The following is a 22,107-nucleotide window of genomic DNA, read 5'->3' as shown; positions in this document are numbered from 1 at the left end:
TACATAAATAATGTAATCTTTTAATATATTAAAAATGTACATTGTATTCAGGAAAAATACATTATTTGAGTATTGAAAGTATATTATTTTGTATAATGTACATTCAGTACACAAATACTATATTTTTCGTATATTGAAAATGTACTTTTTGTTATCGTCCAATCAGCACTATTAAAAGGAGTAAAGATTGACAAATCTAAACAATTGTGCATTAACAAGGTTAAGATGTTTGTTTAGGGAGATTTAGTTGCTACTTAAGAAGAAATGCACAACAAACGGTGTGAAGTTTTTAGATTACTGAAAACATTCATATGCAAAATAAAGATTTTCAAAAATAGAAGGTCAAACTTGAAAAGAAAGTTGTTAACTATATATAAATCATTTACAATAAGAGCAAAGCATGTGAAGGTGAACTAAATTATGAATTACAATATGTGAAAAACAACTTAAAATGCTAAAATCATGCACATCTACATAGATCATATCTTAACAATTAGCAAACTAGGGGTGAGCAAAAGAAAGGGGCAAATCAAACATTCAAACCTAAATGCTACAAGTACTTAGAGGGTACAATGCAAGGAAAATCTAGCACTTAGAGGGTACAATGCAAAGGAAAATCCAAGCCACTCATGAATGAACTTAATGCTTGCACTAAATCAATATGGATAAGGAGAGAAGATAATGTGTGTCATTATTGTAGCCAATAAGATAACATCAAGCCAAAGTGCTTCAAATGTTTAGCCAACATGAGGTAAGGAAAACGAAAGACTACCATGAAGATAAAAATAGACCCCAAACCTTAAATCTTGTATACGATAAATTTACGTTTGAAAATTAAATCCAGCATGTTTTATTGTTGATGACAATGTAAATTAAGAGTTCAAGATGACAAAATCTATTATTAAAGGTGTCACTTATAATATTGCAACACAAGTTGAGACAACCAAGAACCAAAGAATTCTTATTACAATATTACATAGCCAATTCACTAAGAAATCCTCAACACAAGTCTAGAAGTGGATAAATGATCAAGGGGGATTTGTTGTGTACTAAAAGATTCACCTTGGGCCTTGGTGCTCTATTAAGATCTTGAAGAAAATATTCAGAAAGAAGAAAATCATTAAGTATGAAATGCAAAAGCCAAAAAATCTAGCAAGGAGCTAAAGAAGAAATTATAATCTATGTCACTTTTCTTTTATAACTCGTGTTTTAAGCTTGTCATGAAAATCATATTTGAACCTTTGCGTCTGCATATGAGTCTTAAATTTATAATCCCTTTTTTAGGGACAATCAAAAAAAAAAAAAAAAAAGGTTATTATTATTGCATTACCATTTCAAATTTTGGTGTGCATTACTAACTTTAAAAGGTTTGATTATTAAAATATAATTATTAATTTTAAAAATTCAATTACTACGTTACTAAGTTTAGCAAAGTTTAACAAATTGCTCCTATGTATTAATAGATTACTAACTTTAAAAGATTCGATTATTTGTTTGATACACTCTAACCTATTATTCTATTGTAATGCCAACCCTAATCAGAAAAATAACAGTGATACCATAAGATAGTACTAAGTTTAACAAAGTTCAACTAATTACTACACATAGGAGCAACAAGAGGCTATCTTGTGGCCTCATCAATAATGACATAATATAGTTAAGAATTATTTACTCAAATAAACTACCAACGAATTATACTTCCAAGTACAAATAACTCAATTCCTCTTTTAAATAAGATTTCTATTTAAGTCTTATAAATATAGTAATAAAAATTAATAAAACCCCTTTTATATAAAGTTTGATAATATTTCAAACTTTAAATTAGTTAAAATATCAAAGGTTCTCTACCCCAAGGGCCCCCTAAGATGTAAATTAGGATGACTCAAGGGCTCAACATACAGGGCCAAATGCTGATGCGCACAAGGATAATCTCAACACTGCCGCTATTAAAGTTCGAACCTTGGTCTCTTCTCTTAAATACTGTCTACTGAACCATTGAATTAAACCTGTGCAGGCTGATTCTCTACCTAAACCTAGTAATGAATGTTGTACATTTCATAACTTAAACAGAGTAACACTTGCCAATAATCAACAATAAAGATTAAATAAGGTTGATGAAAAAGGCACAATAACTTGATGCAAAGAACTAGCTAGCAGCTACTTAATCTCCCAACTCATACAAAGACTTACTTACAGTGCATGCTTGCTTGCTAACAATCAACACATACAGCTTTTCCACCTCATACTATGTAATATAAGAAAAAGATGAAAAGAAAAGAGACAAATATGATGAACATTCATGGTGCATTAGCTATTAATCTCCCAAACCAAATGGCTAAAACATACTTATAATAACATAATCTGGTGACCTCCATATCCCTGATCCCTTGGTAACCCCATTGTAAGAGCTCTAGATGTTGCTGGGCATAACCCCATTGGACTTTTCTTCCATTAAAATCCAGAAGAGTAAGCATTAATTCAAGGTAGAGGAACCGCTTTCTCATCCACTTGACACGGCTTTGGTATCCTGGGGGAATTGTATATATGTATGTACATCCCCGTATCCAAGAGACGACTGATCTGCTGCTTTTCCCGCTTTCGAGAGGAAAGGATTGAAGTATATCCAAGAGACGGATGGCGTTCGTTGATGCTCAATCATCTAACAACTAACGAGACAGCTTGCATTTGCGGGTTTAGTTAGAGCTGAAATATTGCTAGCAGCAATAACGTCGAGGTGTTCCCATGTCAGCCTTCGTCTCTCCGCAACCACATTCGACAACGACTTCTCTTCCTCGAGTTTGCTTTGGCAGGCACACACGAGCTCCTCGTCCATCTCCGTGATCACTTTCCTCACGTTTTGTGTCAGGTTCAGAATCGCTTTGTTCCAATGGTTTTGGCTATTCCTCTCTAGAGCTGACACTACAATCGGCATTATCACATCCTTGTTGTGCATAACAAGGTTAAGGATGTTGTCGTTGTTCCATAACAGGTGTGCTCGCTCAGCTACCTGGAAAAAAAATGGTAAGAAAAGAAGAATAAGCTAAGATGCTCGTTTACTGGCTAGGGTCAGTCAACTGGGCTATAATGCACATTGGCCAAACCACAATAAAAGATTGAATCCAACCAATTAGTTAGTCTAACTCGTGGCCTTATAAACCCATATGTTCTCTCTTATTTTATCAATGTGGACTCTTAACAGTTCTAAAGAAATTATCACCTGGAAATGTGAGCTGTTGAGGCAAGACCCTAAGCGGCGAAACAGTGGCACCATGATCTTCTGAAACTCGGAGACGTTGATCAGTTCCAGAAGCTCTTCTATCTCGCTGATAAACATCAACTCCTTTTGGCTATTTTTCACGGGCCAATATCTCAAGAGTTTTTCTATCACGACGCTACCCAGATTTTGATCCTTTTCTACAAACTGTACAACACAGTACGCAAGCTGTTGATGATAGACCCCCAATGATTTCGGTTTGTGTAAAGGTATCAAAGCCCGAGAGAAAAACATCTTGTGCTCCTCTTTCAACGGCAAAGCAAAGCCACTAATCACACTCCCGAAAACTTCTAATAGTTCTGAAATCCCATTATGCCGTTGAGTCTCGAAAACAAAGCCATAAAATATATTACTGACAGCGTTTCTGATAAAAGGCCTGTGCATCATGAACTTTCCATATAGCCGATGGAGAACAGATTTCAAGCCTTCCCTTTCCCTTGGGTCCTCGGAATCAAATAGGTTTAGTAATTTTAGTATGAAAGAATGGTGTATATATTTCTTCGCTACCTTCGGGTCAAGAGAACTTAGGCTTATAAATTGAAGGAATAGGTCATACACGAGCTGTAAGTGATACCAGGCGGGATCAAATAACGGTTCTTCATCATCACCTTCCCCTCGAGCAGATTGGGAGGGGTACTTCGGAGGAAAATCTCGAAACAAGTTAATGGCGCACATCTTACAAACCGCAGCTATTACCGATTCAGTGCATTTCAAAGATCCCGAAGTAACGAAATCATTCAGCTCTGCTAAAACCTGTCTCTTCAGATCTTTCTCCGCTGAGTTCTTATCCGGATCACTGAAATCATACACGGAGCAGCAGAGGTTCAGTTTACTCAAAAACAAGCCTTGCTTTTCCCCATTCGAAACATCTTTAAAGCACAAATGCGGTGCAATAGACTCCCCCCCTCCAGCCACAATGTTCGCTGGGAAAATCGCGGATGACATGCGTTTCACTACATTAAGCCGGTTCGCTATGACATTGCAGCTGTTTGTAAACTGAACCCCATTGCCCGAGTTCGTAGGGTTGTTGAACGAATTGCTCAAAGACGAATCTTTTGGGTCCGATTTCAGTGATTTCCGAGGAATTTTCGCAAGAATTTGCTTAAGCATAGTAGCAACGCTTGAAGTTGCAGCCAAGAGTGGACCTAAAGCCAATATGAAGAGCAAGATATACAATGAATATAAGGAACAACACATTAAAGCTAAGGATAAAAGTTTCATATTTCTATTCTCAAGTTATAATAAGTTACTAAATTTCACTGAGTTATTACTTTCAAACCACTCAATGTTGAACATATACACAAAGCCCTTGCTTGCTTTCAAGATTTTTAGCTTCAATTCAACCTAATTTCAAGAACATTCCTTTGCTATGAATGCTATAAGTTAAATCCAATCAAACTGAGGAATTGTGAGAACTGTCTACTCTACACTATGTTCACAGTACAGATCTCAGAAATTTAAGATCAGAATCCAACAAAAGACTCCAAACACAAATCTGCACATCCAAAACCTAAATTATATGCATGTATAAAACACAGATCCGGGACTGAAACCAGAGAACAACACTAACACACAAGAAGAAAGAAATCCCAGATCATTAAATCCACAAGTGAAAACTTTTCTTTCTCCAAAACTTCAAAAAGACAACAAGATATCATTTTTTTAATTGCACAGATATACATATATACACACATTAATATAGTCCTAATTTAAATGGGAATGGGTTAAAGATTCCATCTTTAACTGACCCGAAAACTCAAAATTAAATAAAATTAAGCAGCGGAGAGAGAAATGGAACCTGGGTTAGTGTGGGTCTGATGAGCGATGAGGAAAGAAGAAAAGGGCATAAAGATTCCTGGGAGAATTAGCAGAGATGAATAAGAAGAAGAAGAAGAAGAAGAAGAGAATGCAGGAATACTAAAACCAGCAGGGAGAGAGAGGGGAGAGTGTGGAATCACATCACATCATGGTCTTCCTCTTTTAGCTTTGAATTGAAGACACAATGATGGAAGTGGAGGAGCCCAGTTCTCTCTTTATTTATTTTTCCCCCCCTCTGGCCTCTCTCTCTGGGTACCGAGAAAACAGCACTCTTTTTTTTTTTTTTTTGTAAAACACAAACGTTTTTGTTTTTCTTCTTTTTCTCAGTTGTTGTTGCTGATTGATTGTTTTGTTTTGTCTGCTCTACGGAGGACTAAGTTGTGTTCTTGTTGAAACCTCTTTTATAGTACTACTCTCTCTCTCTGGAGGTTTCCTGGAGTGTGGTGCAAAGCATGATGAGTGAGAAAGGCAATGAATGACAGCGGCATTTTCAGAGAAATTGCCGGCATCAGACGGCGGTCACCCCTTCCGTCATTTGTAACGTAAATTACTGCCGTTACTTGCTACCCTACCAACCCCACTTCAAAAATATACTCCGTAATATATATATGTACTCAATTGTATTTAAAATTCAAAATTTTAGAGTGTTTTCTTTTTTAGAAAAAAATTAAATTTTAAATCTGGTATCTAAATTGGCTATTGTTATACCATAGAACCGGGTGGACCCATCGCAATTTTTACATACTGAATGTTCATAATTCAAATTATGAACATTTAATATTTAAATTGTATATTTTGAATTTGGGTCCACAGAATAATTTGCTCTAAACTAGTATGGTATGGTACAGGCTTAAAGATATTTCCTATAGTTAGAGTCTACTCATGACACCTCATGGTCTGTCCAAAAAAAGATTAATAATTTAGATATATTTGAGTACAATAATTTAGATATATTTAGTTCATGTAAAATTATTTTGAGTCTTTTTTTATTTTATTTTGTTATTGTTTCTTATAAAATATTTCATCTGTCCTATTTTATATATGGAGTTTGATTAATGAGTGATTGAAATTATTTACAATTTTTTTTGGTAATATGTATTTTAGTATTAACATATAAAATTTATATTTTGGAAACTACATCAACAACACTTTTCAATATAAGACTGTGAATTTAAATTTTATAAAAATGTTAAAGAAAATAAACAAATAAATGAGTTGATTTAATCAATAAATAATAAATAGAGCAGATAAAATGAGTAGAAAGTATGGTGTAAATGTTTAAATTTTATTTTTTTAGAATCTAAATTAATTATTTTTATTTAAAGTTAAATAATAGTATAACACTACCCCCCTCCCTTCTTTCCAAAAAAAAAAAATAGTACAACACTTATATTGTTTTTATTAGGTAAATTTTAACTATACTCTTAAATTAGAACAATTTTTATATAAACACATAGAGATAGAAAACAAAATCAATAACCTTTGTAATGTGAACATTGTTTGTTATAATAAGGCATTGTTAACGTGACTTTCATATAAACCATGTATTATCTGTATGGACATCACATTTTTCATATTTACCTTTATTTTATAATCAAACTGTAAAAACATGTATGACTGTACTTTTTGTCATTATGAATAACTATACTCGTGATTTTTCATCGACACATTTATCAAGGACAACCATAACATGTCCAACAAGGCCCCACGATGGATAGCCATGACAATACAATAGACGTGGCTATCAATCTTTTTTGAGATTTTATAAATTTCTAAGAGTTATATATATATATATATATATATATATATATATATATAAAAGATTAAAAAAATTCATTTGACCAATAAATATATAATAAATAGAACATAAAAAAAATTAGATAAAGTGAGTACCAAGTATGGTGTAAATGTATAAAATTTATTTTTGAGGATCTAAATTAATGTTTTTAATTAAAACTAAATAACAGTATATCACTAATAATGACTTTGCTACAACTTGTTTAGATTGTTTTTTATTGTGGAAAGTTTAACTACTGTTAAATTAGAACAATTTTTATATAAACACATAAATATAGAAAACAAAATCAATAACATTTATAATGTTGTTTTCTATAATAAGGTAGTATTAACGTGATTTCCATATACAACATTTATTGTCTACCTGGACATCACGTTCTCCATCTTTACATGTTCTTCTCTATCGAAACTAAAATCAAAGTAGAATCTCAAGCAAAATATGTATGACAATTGTCGTTATAGATAACCACAATCGTAGTTGTTCATCGACACAATTATCAAGGACAATCATAGTGTTTCCAACAAGGTCACCAGTAAGGATAGTAATGACAGTATAATAATTAATAAACGTGACTACCCATCTCATTCCAGCTTGTACAATTTTTTAATATTTGGTTAAAATTAAAAAGATAAGATTTAAAAAATAAGTTAATTTAATCAATAAATAATAAATAAAACATATAAAATGAGACTAAGTGTGTAGAAAGTATGGTGTAAATGTGTAAATTTTATTTTTGAGAATCTAAATTAATGTTTTTAATTAAAGTTAATTAAATTAAATAACAATATAGCTCTAATAATAACTTTCCTACAACTTGTTTAGATAGTTTTTATTTGAGAAAGTTTAACTATACTTTTAAATTACAATCCCTTAGTTCCATTTTGTTTGTTTGTTTTGATTAACAAGGTTTGATTGAAGTTATTTTTAATTCAAATTTTCATAATATTACGTTTAGTAATTAATATTAGTATATAAAATTTTATATTTAAAAACTACATTAAAATTACTATTAAACACACAAAAAAATTTAAAATAAATAAAAATTACTAAAAAAATAAATAATGAAGAAAAAATTGATTTGACCAATTAATAGTACATGACAAACAAAATGAGACAGAGGGATAACAAATTTGATATAAACACATAAAGATAGAAAGAAAAAAAATCAATAACCTTTGTAATGTATACGTTGTTTGCTATAACAAGGTACTATTAACGTGACTTTAGTATAAAACATTTATTGCCTACATGAACATCGTGTTTCTCATCTTTACATTTTCTTCTCTACCTAAACTAAAAATAAAGTAGAATCTCAAAAAAAAACATGTATGACATTTTGTGAATAACCACAATCATGGTTGTTTATCGACACAACTATCAATGACAATAATCATAACGCATCCAACAAGGTAACCACGAAGGATAACCATAACACTATGATAGGCATCATTGTCCATCTTTTTCGAGATTGTACAAATTTTTAAGAGTTTGGTTAAAAACGATAAGATTTTAAATCGGTTTTATGGGAACGTTACATTAGTAATAATTTCTTTTCTGGCAAATTTTAGTGGGTAATTAGTAACGTACATGATTTTACGGAGCAACTGTTGTTTTCACCTTTGGTTAAACCGTTTAAAGTGATGAGGTGAGATTTGTTAATGATTGAATGGGAATGATAAAAGAGAGATGCTTTTCAACAAAGAATTTTAATTTTCCTTCATTCCTTTTGTGTATATATTTTAAATAAATAATGGACATTATCCTTATGGTTAGAAGACAGTGATTGATAAAAGAAAGCGGCATCAAATTTGGACTATTCTTATATATTTGAGTAAATATCCAAAATGGTCCATCGACTATAGCTAAATTCACACATTGGTCCTTGACTTTCAATTTCAACTAATTAAGTCCTTAACTTTGTAATTTTAACACAACTTGATCCTCGTCTATTTGACCGTTTGTTGGCTGTGATTTTTGAGGATATATATATAATTTCATGGTCCGTCGGTTTGTTAAGGTCCCGGTTGCATTTCCAGACCGCACTGTTACATTCGAATCCACTGTCGAAAGCAATCTACCAAATCCGGTCGCCTTTCTTCAGCCTCCCTTTGGATTCAATGTAGTTGAGTTCGTACTAGAGTGAAGAAGACGACGTGTTTCCGAACCGGTGCAACGTCATCCGATCCTGGAGGCCTCCACGTGCTCCGACGAGAGCTGAAAGTTCTTCTGGAGATCGTCAATCAAGGTCAACAAACGATCAAATAGATGGAGGACGAAATCGTGTCAAAATTGCAAAGTTAAGGACTTAATTGGTTGAAATTGAAAGTCGCGGACCAATTTGTGAATTTAGTATAATCGAGGTACCAATTAATTAATCTTGTCCCAAAATATATTAATCATGGCGAATTGCACACCCGGACCGCCCGCAACACCTGCATGCTCAGCGTGGATCCATCACGCCAACCGTCGAGCAGGGCCGAGAAGCGGTACCGCCTCCTACAGACATTCCGCCCACAAACCACACTGCTGCCCCCTCACGGAAGAAATGCTACATTGATGCAGCCTTTATCCATGCCACAAGCAAAGCCGTTGTTGGGGCAATACTACTAGACGAACAGGGATCGTATATCACAGCTCTACAGGCGCCTTTGATAGACTGCTTCTCCCCGATTATGGCAGAAGCAATTGCGTGTAAAGAAGTACTATCCTGGTTATGGGATCGTGGAGAGAGATCAGTGGACATACTAACGGATTGTTTGTCACTTCAACAGTATTTATCACAAGCAAAGGATACACCACGTTCGTACCTCGGCTATGCCATTGACACCTGCAGAAACCGAATGGTTTCCTTTGATTACGTTTCAATTAATTATGTTCCTAGATCAGATAATCGTTTAGCACACATTTTAGCCACTTCGACCTTTAATTATTCAGCACCGATGTACTCGGACAATGGTCCGCCAGACGCTATTTCAGTATATTTCCAATAAATGCCGCGCAGGCTCTTTTCAAAAAAAAAAAAAAGCTAATTACTATAAAGTAACTACTTAAAATGTATTGAGACAAAAAATTATTTCAATAAATAAATTTAAAAATATTTGTTTTTTAAAGAAAAATAATAGTTTCACTAGTTTTAAACAAAGAAGCCCGTTAAATGACAGAAAAAGCAATAGATTTTTTATTTATTTACATACTTGTACACATCCAGACGTTATGCCATGGTACCGTGTTCACCATTCATGGTGAACACGATTCCAACGGTGTTAGTGCACCGTTATCTTTTTTTTTTTTTTTTTTTTTTTTTTTTTAATTACGTGACTGCCTACGCATTCACTTTGGAACCATGAGATTATGAATTTTCTGTTATGAGATTATGAATTTTCTGTTATGAGATTATGAATTTTCAGTTATGAGATTATGAATTTTCTGTTATGCGATTATGAATTTTCTGTTATGCGATTATGAATTTTCTGTTATGAGATTATGAATTTTCATTACATTCATAATTTCGGAGTTTCGGACATTCATAAATTATGAATTCATGCATGCACATTCACTTTGGAACCATGCCTACATATTCCCGTCCGAAATCACGGACATTCATAAATTATGAATTCATGCCTGCACATTCACTTTGGAACCATGCCTACACATTCACTTTGGAACCATGAGGTTATGAATTTTCTGTTATAAGATTATGAATTTTCTGTTATGAGATTATGAATTTTCAGTTGTGAGATTATGAATTTTCTGTTATGCAATTATGAATTTTCTGTTATGAGATTATGAATTTTCATAAAATTCATAATCTCATAACAGAAAATTCATAATTTGATCAGTAACGCGCCGTTAACTCCACATCCGCGATTTTTTTTTTTTTTGCCTAAAAACGACGTCGTTTTGACTTGTGTTCACCATTCTCGGTGAACACGATTCCACGGCATAATTTGCGGTACACATCAACGCAAACTAGGATTCTATGTCACTTTTGACTTTTTATTTTATTTTATTTTCTACTATACTAATAAGAGCCCAAGAGAGTTAGGTCTATAATAGGTAGAAAAAATGACGGTCAAATTTTTTAATCAAATGAATGACTCAGATTGATTATATTTTAATTTTTTCTTAAGATTTCCTAATTTATCCTTAATGAATATGATTATCCGTTAAATATTATATTTTTCGTTAATTTTTGTTAGTTCACCGTTAACTTAGTCATTGATTTCAATAAGAAAGGTAAAGGTCTTAGGTTCGAACCTCATCCCAATCAAAGTTGGCATAATTAGTAATCTATTTTATTCTTATTAAATTATAAATAATAATTTAGTAGCTACAACAAAAAATAATACATATACATTTCTTTAATTTGGAATTATGTGTCTACAATGTCTTTATTCAAAAAAAATTATTCATTATCAATAAATTAAATAAGAGAAATAATTTCATTAGTTATATTGTCTTTATTTTTCTCCAATATAAAAATTTTTTACATTCAAATTCATCAATTGATTATATTCGCTACATTGTCCCTACAATGTCTTTATTAAAAAAAAATTATTCATTATCAATAAATTAATTAAGAGATGTAATTTTATTAGTTATATTGTCTTTATTTTTTTCCAATGTAAAAATTCTTTACATTCAAATTCATCAATTGATTATATTCACTATATTGTCTATTATCTTTTTTGTGCACTATTTTTTAATTAAATATCAAAGTTATAATACAAAATAATGCTATATATTTATTTACCAAGTATGTTATTAATACTATGAAAAAATAAAAAATATATATATAATTAATAAATCCAATCATATTAACTACTTGAGGGATTTGTTGACAAAAAGAGTATTCAAATCATACAACAAATTGAAGTGATAACTATCTCGCAATGTCCTTGCTTGACAATCAGCAATTAGCGGTTAGCGTTAGCGGATTTGACCAGTGAATTATATCAACGGTTGGTAAAAAGATATTTGAAAAAATTAAATGTTTAGATTAACATGTAAAATGAACTAAGGGTATCCATATATTTAATAATAATAATAATAATAATAATAATAATAATAATAATAATAATAATAATAATAATAATAATAATTGTTTTAAAAAATAAAAAATATATATATAATTAAGCCAATCATATTAACTACTTGGGAGATTTATTGACAAAAAGAGTATTCAAATCACATAACAAATTGAAGTGGAAAACTATCTCGCAATGTCCTTGTTTGACAATCAACAGTTAACTCTTCAATATTAGTATATATTTAATATTTTATGCCCTAATTTTTCCCTTATGTCCCATATTTGGTTTCAATCATACCTATACAATTATTTTATTGGCAATTATAATCAATATGATATTACCTTGCATTTGTAAACTTAGAATTACCTATTTAAATAAGTAAATTCAACATTCAATTATCTATGCATGAACAATTTCAATATAATCTTGTCTTGATATATTTTAAAGTACTTATTTAAAAAAAAAAAAAATTGGGCATTATCCCAATCGCGCAATGCGCGTAAAAAACTAGTATTGGAATAAGAGTCAAATAAGTCACCGAACTGCACACAAAGTACAATTAGGCCATCGAACTCAAAAACAATGCAATTGGATCTTTGAACGACACAAAATCATGTAATTAGGTCTAAAATAACCTGTTGACATGAAATTGTGCTGACGTGACGATTACCAATTTTAAATAAAATAAAATATTAAAAAAAAAAACAAAACAAAAATTAGAACTGCCGGAGACGAATCTTCTCTCCATGGCCAGGGAAACGAAGCTTCGTCTCCGGCCATAAAGACGAAGACTGCCGGAGACGATATGTCTTCGGCAGTTCTAGTTTTTTTTTTTTTTTTTTTTTTTTTTTCATTTAGCCTAAAAACATGCAAGATTGCAAGGTAAAATGAAAGTAATTCTAATGTGCTATCATTCAATTTGCACAAATGTTTAATCTTTGTGGATGTATTTAATTGAACAACTTTAATTATATCCGGTCATAAGATCTCTTATAATTTTAAACAAGTAGAAATGTGAATCTCTAACATTATTGCTAACATATCTCACTTTATTTACTGCGCAGAAGATGATTCTTTTGTAATTCAATGGTTTAAAAACCTTTTATCTAGACATAATTAAAGATCACATTAACTACTTGAGATAGAAATTAACATTAATTTTTGCAACAATTTTATGTGTAGTCATACTCCAAACGCGTACGTACTCCTTAGAGTAATAATTCTTGTGCTTATATATTTGTTTCAAGTACAGACACGTTGACAGGAAACAAATGCAAATAACAACATTATTGCTCAACATGCCCTACAATGTACTTTATAAGCAACTTGATAAATTCTACAACTCTCTAATCCAAAAAAAAAAGAAAAAAAAACAAATAAAAAAAAAACACAAAACAGTAATTGATTGGTATAACATAATTCTCATACTAGAATGTCAAAAGTCTGCTTCTTGAATTACCAATAATATCGCAGTTAAGCCCGTTGCATAATGTCTTCTTTATGTAGTTCGTACACTCTTGAGTAGTGGATGTGTGATTCTCATGCTATCCAAAAAAAAAGAATATTTCACTTTTGATTCTCAATTATAGTGAAATTTACAATTTTGGTTTTTCGCGTTGACTTGTTTCATTTCTAATTCTCAACTTAAAAAAAAAAAAAAAAAAAAAAAAAACTTCTAATTTAAAGTGCTTTTTGAAAATTTAACTAAACTTTATCATATTATATTTAATGACACTTTGCATATTTTAGATTAAAAATAGAACAAATTGAAGTTGATAAAAAATAGAATATAATGTTTTTGAACTAACTATTTGTTGTAATATTTTATTGTTTGTCTCTATAATATTTTTGAAGTTGATAAAAAATGGAATATAAGTTCCATTAGTTCCTGACAAGTTGAGATCACCTTTCTTGAATATCACCGACACAATTTCAGCACTTAATTGAAGTATTTGAAATTTATTTTCCTTTTTTGGATTTTTACGAGAATTAAATTGTTAGTTTGATTTAAAATTGTAAAATATGGGTCGTGTCAAATTATTATTATTATTATTTTTGGTGTGGGCCGAAGTATTATTTTTTTATTAGTAAAAAAAAACTTTATTATTTTGGGGTAGGGTAATGATATAGGCGTGAAGAAGAAAAAATAATGAAGATGTATAACGTAAGTGGTTAGGTTGTTCCATGAAGTGAAACCTCAAAATTGGGAGACAAACCGCTTTATCTTTTTACATAAAAGTTCAATTTAGTCCCCAAAATAAGAATCCTTCACCAAGCAATTCCTAGTGGTTTGCAGGCTAAACCAATGATATGATGTGCCATAATTTTGTGCAAATTTTGCATCAATGTTCATCATAGCCTTTCATTTCAAATACTATGCACCAAATTATATCTTGAATCACTAATAAATGTTTATTTTTAATGTATTATAGGTTCATTTTAAAATAATTTATTAAAAATGAACATTCAAAAATTGAACATGTAGTACACACTAAAAATTAACTTTTATTTTGTATTATACAAAAAATGAACAAATGTGTTAATGGTTCAACGTAACTTACAATGTGAAGCATAATCCACAGTATAGTGATTGATATAGATGGATACTCAGCATGGACACCCAATCACTACCACATAGCAGACAACCGGGCATGACACTCAAACTCAACAATCAGCACTTGAGATATGTTCAGTCAGTCTGGCTCCCTAATTATCTTTTCATAACTTCTAAGCTCATTATTATTACTCATAAATACAAATAATTATCCATAAATCTTAATAATTACCATATTAATTACCCATGAATACCCCCTACTCACCACCGGGGAGAAACGAGAAAAGAAATGAGGGGTTGATCCACATCTCTATAGACTAGAAAACATAATACGGTGATATAGGTACAAAATCTCCTATAAAATAATGAATTTTTGACTTAGCACCGTCCAAAAAGGCATGTCATTTTTACCTTTTAGTTTCTACATTAAAATTCTTGTCTCTATTTATTTTTTACTTTTTATTTCTCATTTCATCGGTTATGTTAGTCCGTTAAGTTACTACCTCGGGTCACAAAGCCAACAGATACTATGCACAATGGAGCATATGTGCGAGTGAATACATTGAGTGAAGTATCAAACAATCTATATATATATAAAAGTAAAATCCTCCAAACAAATTTTCCCCCTAAAACTTAGGGTCATTTATGTAAATTAATATATATTATGTTGTTTATGGAAAGAATAATTTGGGATTGGTACGTGTGAATTAATTAAGAATAAAATTAATTAGGAATATTAATATAATGACTTAATTAAGAATAAATCAATATAATAAATTAATTATGGCAATACTTTAAAGAATAAATCAATATAATAAATTAATTATGGCAATACTTTAAATAAATAAATACAATTTCCTTTTGAAAAATCTTACAAATTTACAATTCTCATATTTTTTACCTATAAATACAATGAGATGACTAAAAAAATTAAACTCTTCATTTTACATTGCATCCTTCTTTTCCCTTGAAGGGGACTCTCTCATCACCAATTTAATCATTGTGGTTCAATAGTTGCTCAAACTAATATGCATATTTCAATGCATTAAAGGTACAATTTCTCTTTTAGCTATTTCTATTTCTGTGAAAAAAATATATTATTTTTTCATTTACATTCTTTATCATGTATTTGTCCAGGTCGATGCCACTTTAGACCAGCTGTAGTTGCTCTGACTAAGCCGATGCAGAAATGTTTAATTTTTTTAGAAACGTATATTTTTCGTATTATTTTTGTCTGTAATTGATCTTCCATAGTTTTTAATTATTGTTTTTTTTAATTTTGTATTATATGTATTTTTTTTTTGTATTATTGTTTTGTTTCAAACAATAATTTTGTAATATTGTTTATCTATTTTATTTTCAGGCATGATTTTTGTTATTTGTGCGATGCAATGGTTACGGAGTCAGTAGGGGATACTATAGAGAGAAAAAAATCGATGGCAAGATTCAGAAGAATGTTGTGGAAAGTAGTTCCTCTTCATCTAATGAACATACTTCTTCTTATTCTGAGAAAGAATTGAAGGCCAATAAATTAAAATATCTCTATATGCATACTTAAAAGAACCATTTAGTGTTTTTTGCTTTTATTGACCTAAACTTGATTTCCTGTAATTAAATTCTTATAAAACCAATGTTCTTATATTTTTTGTTTGTTTCTAGAGTATGGATTATTTGTTCCATACATTTTTTATTTAAATATATTGGTTGTGTTTTAAGTACTGAGTATCTGATGGTATTTTTTTATTGTTCTCTTTGTGTTATGCAGGGAGGATTTTATTTTTTATTAATAGAATACAATATTATATGATTAATATTATTAAAGTAAGAAATTTATATATGACAAATTACTATATATAATTATGGTAACGTTTTATTTAAAATTTAATGAAATTAATTTTTTCTATACTATTAATAAAAATAAATTTTTTCTATGTACAATAATTGTATATTAAAATATAGTAATACAATACCTAATATAATATATTCTTTCTTACTTTTCCTGTTCTTACTATAATTATAGATTAAATTTTCTATCAATTTGCTTATGTAAGATATCGTATGACATCTATATATTATTTCCTCTTCTGTTTTTCTTATTCTTTTTATTTTTTTTAATGCCTAATAATTACCACAAATAATTATTAATAGTTGTAAATTTATATTAGGCAATTATATAAATAATTAATTATTAAATCAAATATAATTTATTTTGTATTGTAGACGCATTGTTTTTAATAATTTTGATTTAAACTATTTAAGTTTCTATGTTTTTCATATACAAAGTTATAATTGTAAATTTACAATTGTAATACTGTTATAATAATATTGAATAAATATTACCCATATGTTTAGTTTTAATTATATATTATATTAAAATAATTATATATTAATATAATATAGTGATGATTAATACGGGTAAATCATATATAAGGATAATCTAATATAGAAAATATTCATTACTAACCATATATAACTTAGGAAATAACTAAACTTATTGAAACTTAATTATTTATAATTTCATCTTTAATATAAAATTATAAATATATAATTTTAATATCCAAATTTAATAAGATTTTTTTATTGTGAATCTATATATTTTAAATAATTTTAATTTAATAATATTATACCTTAATTATAAAATTAATACCATGTAGTCAATTAATTAAATATTCTATTTTATTTTTCCGCTCAAATTTTTGTAGTCAATTAATTAAATATTCTATTGGTAATACCGTGTACAAAAAATATTAATTAATTAATTAGGTAATAACATAATAGCATAATTGGTAATAATATGTATGGTATTTTATAATATACTTGGTAATATAATTAATTGGTAATAAACATATTCAGTAAACTGCACAAATAAGCATATAGATTTTATATTTTAAATTTTAAATTTTAAATTTATGTCTTTTGTTTAAATTGAAAGATTTAATTGGTTTACATCTATACTATTACTAAAAACAAAATCATCCTTTCCAAAATATCTATACTATTACTAAAAACAAAATCCTCCTTTCTTATTTTCAAAAAAAAAAAAAATCCTCCTTTCTTACTTTCCTTCCCAAACAATAAAAAAAGCGAAAAAAAAAAATATATTACCAATTAATAATACTAATAATTAGTAAAAATGTTAGTAGTAAAATAGAAAACAAAAACTTAATTCACGAAAAGTAGAAAAGGAAATTAAATTCACTGATTAATTAATACTAACAATAATCAGTAAAAAAAAGTTTGTAGTAAAATAGGAAAATAAAAAAATACCCTTAATTCACTAAAAACTAAAAATATAAACGGAATTTACTGATTACTAATAACCAGTAAAATAGAAAAATAAAAAATGAGTCTTAATTCAATGAAAATGAAATAAAAAATGGAAGATTGTGAAAAAAAAAAAGAAGATCATAATAAAGATAACAGTAAAATAAAAAGCAAAATTCTACCCAAAATTAGAAATATAAAAAAGATTCTTTTTTGAAGTCATAAAAAAGATTCTTAATTCATGAAAAATAGAAAAGGAAACAGAATTGACTGATTAATTAATACTACTAATAATAATAATCAGTAAAAAGGTTAGCAATAAAATAAGAAAATAAAAAAAGATCTTAAATTCACTAAAAATCTATACTCTATACTATTATTAAAAACAAAATCATCATTTCTTACTTTCCCGCCCAAACAATAAAAAAGAGGAAAAAATTATCAATTAATAATATTAATAATAATTAGTGAACAGGTTCATAGTAAAATAGAAACAACAAAATCCTTAATTCACAAAAAATTGAAAATGAAACGAAATTCACTGATTAATTAATACTAACAATAATCAGTATAAAAAAAAAAGTTGTAGTAAAATATGAAAAAAAAAAAAAAGGATCCTCAATTCATTAAAAATGAAAAAAGAAACGGAATTCACTGATTAATACTAATAATAATCATACAATATTTAAATGCACTATAATTTTTTAATTATAATTCTATCAATATAAATTATAATTAATGAAATTATATTATAGAATTTTTCTATATACATATTAATAAATATTATGTGTATATACAATGTATTATACAATCATATGAGGAAATGCGTCCGATTAGAGTTTAAATTTATTCATACAAAATTTAAAATTTATATATATATTTTTTATTTCTAAGTACAATTCTCTTAGTTAGTATTCATATTTTTAGAATTATAATATATATAAAATACAATTAGGAATGAATCAACTTAATTATCTGAATTTTTACAATAAATTTATCTAAATATGTACATGATTAGAGATTATATTAACTATACAAAATTTTAATTTTAATTTTGTATGTTATGAAAATAGATACTTGACCAAATATATAAAAGTCCAACTATATTATTATATTGTACATTATAACATCTTTTAATTGTTTTCTATTTTTATTTTTAAATTCATAATAAAAAAAATTCATGTGCAACACATGGGTAAAACACTATATTTTTAAAAATACAATTTGATAAACATCATAAATTAATTAGTACAATATCATTTATGTTTATAATAATTAAAGAAAAAATAAATAATTCAAATATGTGAAGCAATGATTTCAAAATGAAATTAATATACAGTTACAAATAAATATAACATGATTAGATTTACTTTAATTAGTTTTAATTTTCTTAATGAAGTGACTTTTCTTTATTCATTTTTTTATGGGATACTAAGGGAGTGTTTGGATTGCTAGAAAATCTATACTATAATTAAAAACAAAATTCTATTTACCTGATTTCCCGCCGAAACAATAGTAAATAGTAAAGGTAAATTAAAAAATGAACAGAAATATTTCACAATAATTCTCTACATCATCATCAATTAAAAATTGAACAAAAATTAGGTAAATTGGAAAATAAATGAATATTAATAATTGACTGAAAATTAAAAATGAAAAAAAGAAACAGAAATTAGGTTAATTGGAAAACGAAATGAATATTAATAATTGACTGAAAATAAAAAATGATCCATAATTGACTAAAATGGAAAAAAAAAATTGTCAGATTATTGCATTTTAATTTTTCACAATAATATTACACAGAAGAATAAATCAAATCACAATTATATCATAAATTTTTCACAAATTTTAACAATGGAACAGAAATTAAAAATGGAACGGAAATATTTCAATAATAATATTCTACATCATCAATTAAAAATAGTTCGGATAGGTAAAAATATCACTGCATCTGATATTCTAATTGACTGGAAATAAAAAAGAATAATTATTTGAAAATGAATCTGATATTACTAATTGACTGAAATTATAAAAGAAAATGAATATTAATAATTGACTGCAAATAAAAATGATTCATAATTGACTAAAATGAAAAAAGAAATTGACAGATCATTGCATTTTAATTAAAAAAAATGGAACGGAGATTAAAAATTGGACGAAAATATTGCAATAATAATATTCTGCATCATCAATAGTAAATTTATATTTTAAACAATAGTAAATGTAAATTAAAAATAGAACGAAAATATTTCAATAAAAATATTCTGCATCATCAATTAAAAATGGAACGAAAATTAGGTAAAAATATCAATGCATCTAATATTCTAATTGACTAATTGACTGAAAATAAAAAAAAAAAAACAAAAAAAAGAATAATTGACGGAAAATTAATCTGATATTACTAATTGACTGAAAATAAAAAAGGATCACTAATTGACTGAAATTCTACCATTATATATTTTTACCCGAGTCACCCATACTTTTGGACTAAAGGTGTTAGCTCTAGACGAAGATGGAAAAGATTGTGTTGTTACTACCAATGTTGTCTACAAAGAGGTTTTAATAGTGTGCATGTAAATACAATATGTGATATTATGTTTTTTTTTTTAATGACAAAATTGTTATATATCTAGACAAAAATATATATTTTCCGTACAAATAAATTAGAATATCAATTCATTTTTATAACTGAGTTGCTACACATTTGTCTAATTTATAAAAATACTGAACAATGATAAATAAAATCTTCAAACTTAAAGCACCGCGTGCGTACATCTACATATTAGCTATTAATTTGAACAATTAATAACATAAAAACACATAAACGATCCAAACCATACCTTCAATTGCACTATATAATATTTGATGTTTTAATTTAAATAATTATATATCGATCCAAATATTCTTAATATATTACAACAAATTCATTCCGTGCATCGCACGGGCGCAAATACTAGTTGTTTTAAAACTAAATAACCTCTAACTTTATAGTAAAATATTAATTGACATTTGACAAAAGTTTCTTTATACTATTTTTCAAGAGCTTTCAGAATTTTAAGTATAATATAAAATTATTGATGTTGCTTAAGCATGATTAATTTATGAGTTAATTGCATTAGATAGACATTAATAATCAAATTAGTCTATTAATTATAGAGATAAGTCAATGTCACTTATATTTATGCATTAAATAAGGTGGCAATTTGAGGGTTTAAGGTGATAAATTTAGTTAAACAATATATCATACGTGAAGTTGGCATATTCTAAGTTCTTATATGTCACCCCTTCAATTTTTTTTTTTTTTTTTTTTAAATATTGGTGACTAATTAACATGTGTGAAACTAACAAATAATATAATATTGTAACATCCCAACTACTATGTAGTGTGATTACATCTCTATTACCATTCCAAATGGGTGGTTAAAGAATTGAACTCCAGTGATGGGAGCATTGATTCTTTGTACTAAAAAGATTGAGAAAATAGAGAACAGATACTATCTTGTAAAGAATTATGAGTGTTAAAAAAAAACAAATAGTGTAACTTAAGGGACCAAAACAATCGCATTTATGTATAATTAGGGATGGTGTTGACTTATCTTTGTAATTCAAAGATTAACTCATATTGTCATATATATTCATATAGAGGCAAATACATGCTAGACCACATGGCAACTAGGGCCAATCCTTAAGAATCATGTCTAATGTTTGCACTGCACCCGAATACAATTGCACCGCAAGGTCCTCCAAACATGTCTGGAAGTCATAGATGTGCAATCATGTAGTAGTTGCCGTGCAATCATTCACAAATTCACAGGTTAAGTTTGTGGAATGCAATATTAAATTGAAGTTGAATTCTCATCACAATATATTAGTTGTAGTAATGAATTCATTCATCCGGGGTATGAAGTTGAGCATAATGTATATATCTTGTAATTGCAAATAATAGTATAGTAGTTAATCATATCCCAGTGTTGGTGGGGTGGCATGTGAGCAAAAGGAGCATGCATGTGACCTATGCTTATTAGTAACATTGTATTAATATCACAATTATGGCACAGTCGGTGTGAAATTAAACCTTTGCCTAATATAATTAATCATGTGAACCCCTCTCTGCATGGCTGACGCATTATTTTAGTTTTGTTGTTTATTCATTTCTTCACTTCAATTCAATTCATTATATTGGGCCACAATCCCTACCCCCCACCCCTTAACTATATGCTCTTCCATCATCATCATCATATCTTCTTCTTCTTCCCTTTTTCTTTTATATGCTAACAGACAAACCTACCCAACAAAGAAAGGAATCATATATCAACGTAACGGACCTCTTCTTCCAATGTCTTTCATACTAGCTTGATGAGATAGATGA

The 22,107-nt window shown here is 28.5% G+C and overlaps 1 protein-coding gene and 1 long non-coding RNA gene across 2 annotated transcripts; one reads left to right on the top strand and one right to left on the bottom strand.

Moving 5' to 3' along the window:
* Positions 1–1,693: 1,693 nt before the first annotated feature.
* On the top strand, positions 1,694–15,679 carry LOC109186545. The gene is made up of 3 exons (XR_002055145.1): positions 1,694–1,704; positions 15,448–15,525; positions 15,612–15,679. It is a non-coding gene; the product is annotated as an uncharacterized LOC109186545 (long non-coding RNA).
* Positions 2,107–5,541, bottom strand: LOC109186541 (serine/threonine protein phosphatase 2A 57 kDa regulatory subunit B' iota isoform-like). Its single transcript, XM_019336563.1, has 3 exons — positions 5,073–5,541; positions 3,218–4,419; positions 2,107–3,007 (listed from the first exon to the last, which is right to left on the bottom strand). Exons 1-3 carry the CDS (start codon positions 5,119–5,121, stop codon positions 2,660–2,662), a joined length of 1,599 nt encoding a protein of 532 aa, XP_019192108.1. The 5' UTR covers positions 5,122–5,541; the 3' UTR covers positions 2,107–2,659.
* Positions 15,680–22,107: the final 6,428 nt, after the last annotated feature.

The sequence above is a fragment of the Ipomoea nil genome, unplaced genomic scaffold (assembly GCF_001879475.1).
Source record: "Ipomoea nil cultivar Tokyo-kokei standard unplaced genomic scaffold, Asagao_1.1 scaffold1407, whole genome shotgun sequence".
NCBI lineage: Eukaryota > Viridiplantae > Streptophyta > Magnoliopsida > Solanales > Convolvulaceae > Ipomoea > Ipomoea nil.
The sequence above is the reverse complement of the archived record's forward strand: the minus strand, read 5'-3'. Positions and strand labels throughout refer to the sequence as shown.